Source organism: Gadus morhua, chromosome 4 (assembly GCF_902167405.1).
Source record: "Gadus morhua chromosome 4, gadMor3.0, whole genome shotgun sequence".
Taxonomy (NCBI): domain Eukaryota; kingdom Metazoa; phylum Chordata; class Actinopteri; order Gadiformes; family Gadidae; genus Gadus; species Gadus morhua.
The window spans coordinates 22,677,582-22,688,996 of NC_044051.1; the positions used below are offsets into that span (position 1 = coordinate 22,677,582).

The following is an 11,415-nucleotide window of genomic DNA, read 5'->3' on the forward strand; positions in this document are numbered from 1 at the left end:
CACATTGTACTATAACATATCATCACACAAAGACAAATGTAGATGTTCCTTTTAAAAATACTATGTTATTGTTCAGTTGATAATAATAATAATAATAATGATAATAATTTATTTATGTGGACTTTTTTATTTGTTATTAATATTTCTATTTGATATTGCTATTAGTTTTTGTTTTATTGATTCTGCTGTCTTTCCCTCTTTCCCCCTATCGCTCTTGAAGCATCAATATTTTTTAGTACCACTAACAAGCTGCTCACAAAAACAAGGAACTCTGGACAGGATGCGCCATATGCTTTAATAGATAGGCAAGATTTATTTTTTACATACTGTATTTTTACTAACAGCAGTCCAACTAATACTAATATCTTAAGGAAATCCTGTGCAATAACTGTTGTATGCAAATGAAAAGTAAAGGAATATACACGCATTATAATATATATTTTATATATGTATTATAATATATGTTATGACATTTGATTATAAAAAACTGAGGGCGGAGCGCCATTTTGTCTCATTATTGTAGTTTGTTAGAAACTGCAATACACGCTTGAATGGAGCTGGTAGAGGATATGGTTGCATTCACAAGTCAGGTAACCTAGCAAGACAATCAGGGTCATAGAATCAAACAATCGGAAAAGTAAACACAGGATGGTACTCAGCTTTTCACGTGACGTACACATCCCTACCATACCACTAATTTCCATGCAAAAATATGAACATCGTTCCTACTTCTACAATTTAAAAAGATTCCAACTTATGTGTTGTCTGTATAACTAAATGTCTTGTAGCCTATCCCTAACTCCTACCCTAAATGTTTTGTAGCCTATCTCTTTCCCTAACCCATTTATTCATTGGAGCATTAATTGTTATAGGGAACCTTTTAATAAAGGTTTAATGCATGAATTTCTTCACAATTTTAAATATTTTGGACCTAAACATGGGCTACACAAAAGGCTTTCAGAAAGCATCACAAAGGATGTATCTTGACAAAAGGGACATTTGTCACTTTTGTCCTTCCTCATGAAGTGAAAAAGCACTTTTTTCCTTGTTAATTTCTCTAAAACCTTTTCTGTGTGATTGGATCACAAAGTCTCAGAGGGCTTCACATTCTAGCCACAAATCAAATTGATGGATGCACCGATACTGATCCCAGTACTTGGACTTGGGCCCCATGCTGTGCTCATGTACCCTAATGTAATCAATGCCATTTTATCACTGTTACTAAAATAAGTCCCCAATTTAGAGAGAAAAGGGCAGTTTGGGTAGACGTGTGGAGCTCTGTTCGACCAGCGGTGGACTGTGGCCTCAGAGAGAAAGTTTAGCTTTTCGGACACTTATTTTATGCCGCAAGGGTGTGTGGATGTGGATGGTCTTAGCATCAATTTATTGAATACCGGCATCTGAGGGTAAGGATTCCATGACTCCTTTAGTATATCGCTACGGCGTGTGGCGCATTTCATACACAATTCCGCTCATTATAACGCTCATACACAACGGTACAAAAAAAGTTTCACAAAGTTGCCGTGGGTTGTAACCATGGGGATAACACGCCCCCCTCTTTTCTAGAGGGGGGCGTATTTTTTCAACCAATAGTTTTTAAGTACTGATATCGGTACTCGGTATCGTTGAGTTCCCAATGTAAGTACTTGGCCTTTGTCTGAGACAAAGTGTAATTGGTGCATCCCTAGATGAGGCCCCAGTTCCTCCCCTGAGCATTCACACTCGGCCATTCAACTCCCAGAGATGCCGATCACATCATATGCCTCTTGTCCCGCAACCTCATATTAAAAACCTTGACCAAAACAGGAAAGCCACGTCACACGTCACTAAAAGCCTAGCCACCAAGGAGTCCTTCTGGTTTAGCCCACCCTCTACAGCCCTCTAATCTGAGCTTCCCACTCACATCCTGCAGCCAAAATGGTCACCTTTGAAAAGTGGGAAAGGCTCCCACACATTCAATGAATACTATGTCATTAGTATTCTCTTTTAAGTCCATTCTACGTGCAAACTTCTTTCCTACCTTCTTCACGACTACACCTCCTTGGTAAAACATGCGTCCTGATATCTATTTAATGTCGAGAGAACATCTCTCCATTAAACTAAACCTGCAGCTATAGTGACCAAACCTTTTGAACACAGATTACATTCCATCATAAGGCCTCTTTCATAAAGTAAAGGAATCGACTAAAAGGACTGTCGGGAACATGGGAGCCACACATTTTTTTAAATAAACGTCAATATTTCACAGCAAGCAAAATGTAAATATTCAGCAATAAAAATCTGGTAACGTACACCATTCCAATTAAATCAACCATTTGGCTTTTTTCAATGGTATTATTGAACTTGCAATAATAAATTCAGAAGTGGGAATCAGAAGAGGATCTCAACAAGTCCCAGTTAGTTATTACACCACAACACTACAGAGGGGTTGAGGTGATGGGGGAGGTGCGGGTGGTGGGGCAGGTGGAAGTAGATGGGGATCAATCCCAAAGGTAACCCCATGACTACAGCCATAGAACTAGCTATAACCCTGATTAACCCAATGACTACAACCATAGTACTAGCCCTCACCCTGACAAACCCACATCAGTCCAGATCAGAACACCAAGACCACGTTAATTTCATGGGTGGAATAGCGTATTGTTTGTAGTAAATAGGATATCTGCTTCGGGAGTTTGCATGATCATAGTGTGCATTGACTTAGAAGTGTGATTCTAGATGAAGGTTGAATCCATAGTGCTGGTATCATGTGCCCTGTGTGCGCGGGCCTCAAACAGCTGTTTGATCAGTGCAGACTTCTCTTGCTCCAGCTTGGTGATGCGGTCGCTCTTCTCAGTCACCTCCTGGACATGAGACAGCACAAGGACAAGTCACTCTCAAGGTTCAAATCAATGCAATGTAGACTGGCCACTGTATAATTCATTAGTTCAGTGGTTCTCAAACTTTTTATTTTGTTTCATTTTTATTATACAGGAAAGTATTAAAAGTATCAAAACCGGCCAGTATGAAGCTGATTTCCAGCAGGTTCCTGTTCTGCAGTACATATGATATATAGCAGGAACAAGGCACATTGCAGGTCACATTTACATACAGCACATAACAGGAACATAGCACGTCAGACATCAATAGGACAACCCCATAGACAACGGACTGAACACAGACAGTGGTCTATAAACAGTCAGTGTTTGCAAGTGTAGGTATTGAGGAGCAACAGTTTGTATGCCTTTTTGAACTGTGTAATGCTGATTTGTTGAGGGATGCCATTCCAGACTTTGGTTTAAGTATGCATGAAGGACCTCTGCCCATAGCCATTATTGTATGCAGGCACCGAGTGGAGGGCCATGGAAACTGATCTAGTGACACACACTTTGTTATGCGTTGGCAAGAGTGTTGGAGTTGAAAATTAAATCTGATAGCATGACTTTCAATACAACTTTGAAAGGAAAAAGCGTGTGTGTGAGTGAATGCAGTCGTGTGTCCAGTTTGGAAGATTACTGTGGATCCTTAAAGGTCCAATGGCATGAAAATCACTTTATGCTGTTTTCTAACATTAATATGAGTTCCCCTAGCCTGCATATGATCCCCCAGTAGCTAGAAATGGCTTTAGGTGTAAAATGAGCACTAGGTATCCTGCTCCGCCTTTGAAAAATGAAAGTTCAGACACTCCCATTTTGAATTTGACCCCATGTCGTCATAAGGGGCCAAGTTACCTCCCCTTTCTCTGCCTTGCCCGTCCAGAGAATTTGGACCTCCAATGAGAAAATGAGCTATGACTGTGCGAGCGCCAAATGTGTGTGTGTGTGAATACACACACTGTAACGCAAGGTTTGTACACTTATTTGTTATTTGGATAACCGTTTTGCTGTTGGTGTTATGGCGCATAACACGTCGGGTTCTCTGACGTCTCTGGTATTTCCACAAATAGACTCATAGTGGGGGTTGTCTCAGCCATGGTTGAGGAGGAATTGGGAGAAAGGAACTTTGGCTTTGACTCCCTGAAGTACATGAACCGCGACATGGAGGAGAGTCATGATTTTGATGACTTCAGACTCGACTTGACAAAATTACTCATGACTTGCGACTCGACTTAAGACTTGACTGCTATTGACTTGAGACTTGACTCGGACTTCGCCTCTTTGACTTGCATTGACTTTATAAAAAAAAATGTCAAAAACATTTATTTTTTTAGATATCTAACATATTTCCCGCCTGGAGGGCTAGTCTAGACACCAAAGACCAGGGGCGGACTGGCCATCAGGAGGTTCGGTAGATTTCTCAAGCGGCCGGACGGTTTCAGGCCGAGCCGGCCGGCCGTCATTTGTCCTTTTTTTATTATTATTATTTTTTAAAGAAAATATATACAAGAAAAATATTTGCAAACAGCGCGAAACAATAATCTCAGTTAAGCGGTGGTATCACTTTTAAACACAGTGTATCGAGGCAAAGCGAGCGGCCGAACGGTCCTCCCAAATCGGACTGCTCCGCGTTCGGAATATATTTGCATGTGATACTCACACAATTCTAACCACACACACACTCCAACATTGACATTCACGGTTGAGGGCTAGTTTCTATTATTTGACACAGTGGCAAATTTCTTCACATGCTATTCTCGCGGTCTCAAGAAAGGCCTCTCCCTCCCAAAGTCCTTGGCCAGATTTTTGTCCCAGTCCACCCCTGCCCAAGAAGCATTCACTTACGTGAAGATGAAAAGAAAAACAGCGAGCGAAGACAAATCTACACTTGTATCTTCAATAATATCAAAACGAAATTTCGATATAATTTATACTTTATTCAGAATCAAAGTTTTAGTTTCATATCGGCTGCGTTTTGAGTTGGTCCCATTGAAGCCGTCTGGCCAGCCTCTGACACTTAATACATCGGAACTAAATAATTTTTCAACCGTTAACCTTCGTTCAAAAAATGTAACAAATCGACACACTTGTATCTTCAATAATATCTAAACGGAAATTCTATATCATTTGTGCTTTCTTCAGAATCACAGTTTAAGTTTCATATTGGCTTAGTTTACGTTGATGTTGGAGCGTGAGGACGTTCAGCAGTGTTGCCAGATTGGGCGTTTTTTCCCGCCCTATTGGGCTACATTTTGAGGATGTTCAGGCAGTGTTGCCAGATTGAGCATTTTTTCCCACCCTATTGGGCTACTTTTAATCATGCCCCAGTTATTGGTGCTATTCTCTCTCTCTCTTAAAGAGAATACCTTAACTACCATTACTACTACTACCATTAGTACTGCAAATTCAGCTACTACTACTTCAGCTATTACTACTACTACTACCTCATCTACTACTACTACTACTTCAGCTACTACTACTACTACTTCAGCTACTACTACTACTTCAGCTACTACTACTACTACTACACAGCTACTACTACTATTACTTCAGCTTCTACTACTGAAAACACAGGCGGGTGGTAATGAAAATTTCCTTAAGGAAAATTGTGGCATACTGTAACTGACATCCACTCAAGCAGTCCTTTCAGACATCCATACATAGCTCATATGCCACGTTAGTCAAGGCGCACCTTAACCAACTTTAGGGTCACAGTGGGGCCTTCCGTAGCCTACTAATACAATTCAAACCCACCGTCCACTATCCCTTCTCCTCTGAGACGACATAGGATTTCGGCGCATGCGCATATCAACACATTTGAAGACAGTAACAATGAACATATTATAACTGTATTGATAAGAAATGACACTGTACATTAGAGTGATAAGTTGAAATTATGATCAACAGCCTAATAATGACATTATTAAGTAAAAATACATGGTGACTTGTTCAGGACTTGAAAAAGTTTGTGACTTGGACTTGGAATCGACTTGGCTTTGGTGTGACTCTGACTTTGACTCGACTTGCCTTTCCCTGTCTTGACTTGGGACTCGACTCGGACTTGACTGCTAAGACTTGGGACTTACATGGGACTTGCCGAACAGTGACTTTGTCACATCTCTGCCACTAACAGTTATATAAAAGCAATATCTGCAGGCAATCTTCGGAGGCAGTAGAGGATAGGTACGTTCTAATCTTCTTATAAACATATAGTTTCTGATTTAACTTTTAAGTTTACTTGGAGACGTGTTCACGGTATGTGAGGTGGGAGTCAAGTAACACACCCAGATACTTATATGTTTTGGTGATAACAAGATTTTGATCTGAGACGAGGATAGGAATGGTAAAGGACAGATACATTCAGGATTAGTGGAAATACAAACCTTTTTTCTTTTTTAACATTAATGGTTAAGTGATTCTCATTCAACCCCTGATGCAAGTTTCGGAGATCAGATGACAGTTTGGAGTTTATGATATCAGGGTTAGAGTCAGACAGAAACAGCACAGTGTCATCAGCATATATTAGGCATTTAGAGTATTTACAAACTTGTGGGAGATCATTTGTGTAGTAAAGAAAGAGTTAAGAACCAAGAATGCTTCCTTGTGGAACACCCATACCACATCCTAAGGGGTGAGATATTATATGGTCAATTTTGACATCTTGTGGTCTACCTGTTAATTAAGAGGAAATCATGTCTTATACAGAGGGTGATAGATAAAAAAAAGAGGGAAGTTTGGTTATAAAATCTAGTGGTCTACTATGTCGAACGCTTTACGAAATAAAAGAGTAAGAGGGTTACGGATTTCCTCTGTAAAGAGTAGTAAAGCTGACATTGTGGACCACTTTGCACGAAAACCATGTTGGCAGTCACTAAGCCAGTATACCGCGCACCACCTAAGAAAATGTGTCTCCCCAAGTACCACCATTATAACTAATGCTATAAAATACAACAAAATAAAGTAGCGCTGGCCAGCCCTATTCAGCTAAGCACAGCTCACGCAGGAGGCACATTTATTATATAAATATTATTATTTATTGTTAACTGTTGTCAGCTGTACAAAGTGGTAGCACTAGAACTGACACACACACACACCCCAAGTGTGAACATTAAAAATAAAAACTGTATACCAACAACCTATGTTGTGTTGAGTTATGTTATAAATGTTAAGCTAAATACAAATAATATTAAAAGTTGAGAATAATGAGAAGGGTGCGCCTGCCTCTGCGAACACAGTCCTGCTATGTCTGATTCAATCAAGGCTGTTGTTCGTCACATGACAATTGTTAAACTCGCCTGCTCACCAACAGTGAAGTTCTCTGGCATTTCAGAGGTTTGGATGCTGAACGAGTTTCTCAGCCAGTTGTTCTCTTCGGCCGTCACTGAGTAATATTGGCGGAACTGTTGTCTGAGCGAGACGCGGTGCGCAATGATGAAACTTATTTAAACGCCATTTTTAATGATGTCATAGTTAATTTTTTTCTATTCGTACTAGTATTTTGATTTTAGTATGTTTTCAATTTCATTAAAAAAAAATTGAAATAAGATGTAACTCTGACCCTTTCAGGTCCTGGTTTCCAGCCTTGGTTCTGTGTCGTCTTCTCCAAAAAGTTCTGCTGTGACACAGTAGGACTGCTGGTTCAGGAGTTCTGCTATAACACAGTAGGACTGCTGGATCAGAGGTTCTGCTATAACACAGTAGGACTTCTGGACAAGAAGTTCTGCTGTAACATGGTAGGACTGTTGGATCCCAGATAAGGTATTTACATAATGATTACCTTGGTGTTTAACATTGATCAGAATCTCAAATTCTTGGTGTATGCTCAGAATAAATACACCACATTTTAAGGTTTCAAGGTTTCACATGGCAAAGCCCGTAGAAGGATGAGTTATGGAGGTGTCTAAATGCTAACCATATTGAGAAGCTCAGTACTTGAGTGGATATATATCCTCACTGGAGAAGCCTCCACTGGTATATATATCAGTGGAGGCTTCTGCAGTGAGGAGAGGGAGGAAGATTCTCCTTAACATTGTTGAGAATAAAAAATGTAGATTGTCCAGACTACTTTAATGAATGAATGCCCTTAAATAGGACTACTTTAATGCCTTTGTATGTTATGTTCGTTTCCCTGGGTAAAGGGACATTAGTACCCCCTATCGCCTATTGAATATTACTTCAGGGAGGACGTTCCTCCCTCAGCCTCCATTGACTCCCATTAATTTCCCCGAAAGTGTTGGCGGCCGGAGAATAACATGGGGTTCAATGGGAGAGAGGAGGAAAGTCCTCCTCTGAGTGGGTATGACTAGCTAAAGGATCGGGATCCCGCCAACGTCTATTCACAAATAGGCTGAAGCCCTGGTTGTGCTATGAACCAATAAACCGGAGTCCTAGCTGTGGAGCAGCCCGGAGGGAGGGTTTATCGCCTCAAGTCTATGTTACGAGAACCAATAAACCCACTCAGTAGAATGCCTTGTTTCCATCGAGCAGTGCGCTACTGTTCATTGCGGTACAGCGCGGCTCTGTTCACTTATATTGATGTTTCCATAGCCCGCGGCCGGACTGCGGAGCCAGCGGCCGGGCAGGGTTGCCTGCGGAGCCCGCGGCCGGTCGGCGGAGCCCGCGGCCGGGCACGACTACCCGCGGGCGGCCTGCGGAGCCCGTGGCCGAGCAGGGCATCCCGCGGCTGGGCTGCGGAGCCTGCGGGCGGGCTGCTCGTGGCCGAGCTCAGGAGCCCGCGAGGATGGTTGACTTGATCTATAAATGAAGTCCCACAAACTTAACTGGCTTAACACCATGACCAATATTATTTGCTCAAACAATGTTAGGCTTCCAGCCCCACTTTTGGTAGGCTATTGTTTCTTTATTTTTCTTAAAACAGTTGAAACAATTGAAGCTGAAAATAAACATAGCCAAATTACAAGCAATAGCTTCAGTCATTGAGGGCAAAAATAGGCCCAATGAAAGGCCCAGATTTTTTAATTTAGTTTTAAATCAAGAGTAGGCCTGATTTGACTAATTGGCTTTGCATCCTTTCCTTCTGCCCTTGTAGTCCAAGACATGCTGCCAACCAGCTTTCAAAGTCCAATGCTTCCACTGGTGGATTTGTATCAATTCACATAATAATCCCATCCTGCTATTTTGTTGTTCACCAAAACGCCCTGAAACAACTTGTGTGTCACAAACTTATGCCACAATAGGCCACTATCAGTGCAAGCAGGTCAATGGCAACCAAGCGCGCAGTCCTTCCTCCCTCACTTTAAAAACCACCAGCCGCCACTAGGTGCGTTTCCATCCCCCTGGTTTTATGCGAACTTTGAAGTATCGAAATCAGTAAACGGTGATGGAAACACCAAAATTCGCATAAAAATCCTCTAATTTGCAAAAAGGTTTATCCGCTCGCTTGAGGTGGTTTTTGAGAAATGCGAAAGAGTGAAAATTCACAAAATGGGAGATGGAAACACACTTTTCGAAACAGCTGTGACGTAGCGAACTTTGAACACACAGGACTGACAGTCTTTCAGATTTCCGCATAACGACCGGCCATAGCAACCCTGCCGACATCAACGAGTAACGTCATCACCCTATTCCGCTCCAACCACTTGATGGAAACGCACCTAATTCGAATTACTTTTTTGCGAACTTTCTAAAGATTCGCATCACCTTTTAGATGGAAACGCAGCTACTGATATATATATATATATAGAGAGCTGTCAGTTAAACGCGTTATTAACGGCGTTAACGCAAACCAATTTTAACGGCGTTAAAAATGTATCGCGCGATTAACGCAATTATTTTATTTATTTTAAATATTTTTTCTTTGGCTCAAAACAAAGAAGCAGTAGCCTGACTGCTATGTTCAAATGACATTTGTTCAAAGCAGTCGTTTAATTGCACTATAGGCTCTTTTTTTGTATCGTCCTGTTTTGATCAGTATATGCCAATGTTGTTATCAATAGAAAATCATTTGCACAAGGCAAGCCGATGCACTTCACCATGTTGATAAGAGAATTAAAATGAGAAGAATTATGGGACAAAAAAATTAATCGCGATTAATCACGAGTTAACTATGACATTAATGCGATTAATCACGATTAAATATTTTAATCGCTTGACAGCTCTGTACCTGTGTTAGAAGACGGTTCTGCTCTTTTAGCCTCTGGATGGCCTGAGGAGGAGCTTGGGTGCTGGAAGGATGGTTGCAGGAAGGATTGGGACTAGGGGGGTAGGTGCTGTTCTGAACACCAGGAGGATGAAATTGATTCTGACAGAGGAGGAGAAAATAAATTACTTATTAAACAATTACTTAAATCTCACATCAGATTTTTAATTCATAATTGAAAGTCTGATGGCAGATGGCAGATGAGCCTCCCACTTTCTTTTGCTTCATATTTGTTTCGACCAATGATGTTGATGGAGGCGGGATCTTTGGGCGTATAATTGGCTATGAACAGGGAATATAAAATTGAAAAAAAACAAAACACTGCTGGATCAGAGGTTCTGCTATAACACAGTAGGACTGCTGGACCAGAGTTTCTGCTATACATAGTAGGACTGCTGGACAAGAGGTTCTCCTAACCCTGGTTTATTATTTAGATCAATTAAAGTTTTGCTCTAGATACGTACCCCCTCAGTGCAGGCAATGAGGTCATTAAGGCAGCGATTGACTTCTTGCAGTTTAGGAATCAAAACGTTGATATGACTTGGACTCCCTTCCTGTCAAGAGAGAAAGAAAATAACTCAATAAAACTACATCTTTGGTAAATTCCCAGTCTGAATTGTTTGCAGAAAATTAGGTGTTATATTTGTACATTTAATCCTAAAAAAGTAAGTTTGCATTACAACATATATCATATAACATAATTTAATAACATAACCAATACATATAAAACATAGGCTTTTATATCTAATAATAAAATCAAACAAATACTCTAAACTCACTAAATAGAAAATGACACGGAATACACTAACAGACGATGTAAATAAATTAAGCAAACGACAGCAAACAAAACAGTTGTTTCTTGTTTTGTATTTTTGTTTTAATGCAGTGGAACTAATGCAGTTGACATAATAAACTGTGACTCAGCAGCGGGTGCGTTCCAACCATGCAGTGGTCGCTTTGGCCAACCAGTTGCTGTCTCTCGGTGACGCTGTGGATCTGGGTTTGGTACCAGTCCCGGGCGCGCTCCACCTGCTCCAGGCCGGCCAGCAGGGAGTCCTTCTCCTGCTCCAGCTCTTTCATCTGCTTCAGCTGGGGAGGAGGGGAACAGCTATGGGTTAGGTCCAGGGAGAGAGAGAGAGAAGAGCAGGTATAAAGAGAGGGTCGGGGGGAGGAGGGAAACAGCTATGGGTTAGGTACAGGGAGATGGGCGAGAGAGAACAACAGGTATAGAGAGAGGGGTGGTAGAGAGAGAGAGAGAGAGAGAGAGAGAGAGAGAGAGAGAGAGAGAGAGAGAGAGAGAGAGAGAGAGAGAAAACAGCAGGTATAGAGAGAGGGGTGGTGGAGAGAGAGAGAGAGAGAGAGAGAGAGAGAGAGAGAGAGAGAGAGAGAGAGAGAGAGAGA

General features: G+C 41.3%; 1 protein-coding gene across 1 annotated transcript in view; it reads right to left on the reverse strand.

Annotated features, from left to right (window-relative positions):
- Positions 1-270: 270 nt before the first annotated feature.
- The window catches only part of LOC115541609 (suppressor APC domain-containing protein 2), a 23,299-nt gene continuing 12,154 nt past the window's right edge, over positions 271-11,415 (reverse strand). Inside the window, exons 3-6 of the mRNA XM_030353434.1 lie at positions 10,957-11,103; positions 10,479-10,568; positions 9,979-10,116; positions 271-2,843 (exon numbers count right to left, since the gene is read on the reverse strand). Of these exons, the coding sequence (XP_030209294.1) occupies positions 2,715-2,843; positions 9,979-10,116; positions 10,479-10,568; positions 10,957-11,103 (504 nt within the window). The 3' untranslated portion in view covers positions 271-2,714. The remainder of the gene's footprint in view (positions 2,844-9,978; positions 10,117-10,478; positions 10,569-10,956; positions 11,104-11,415) is intronic.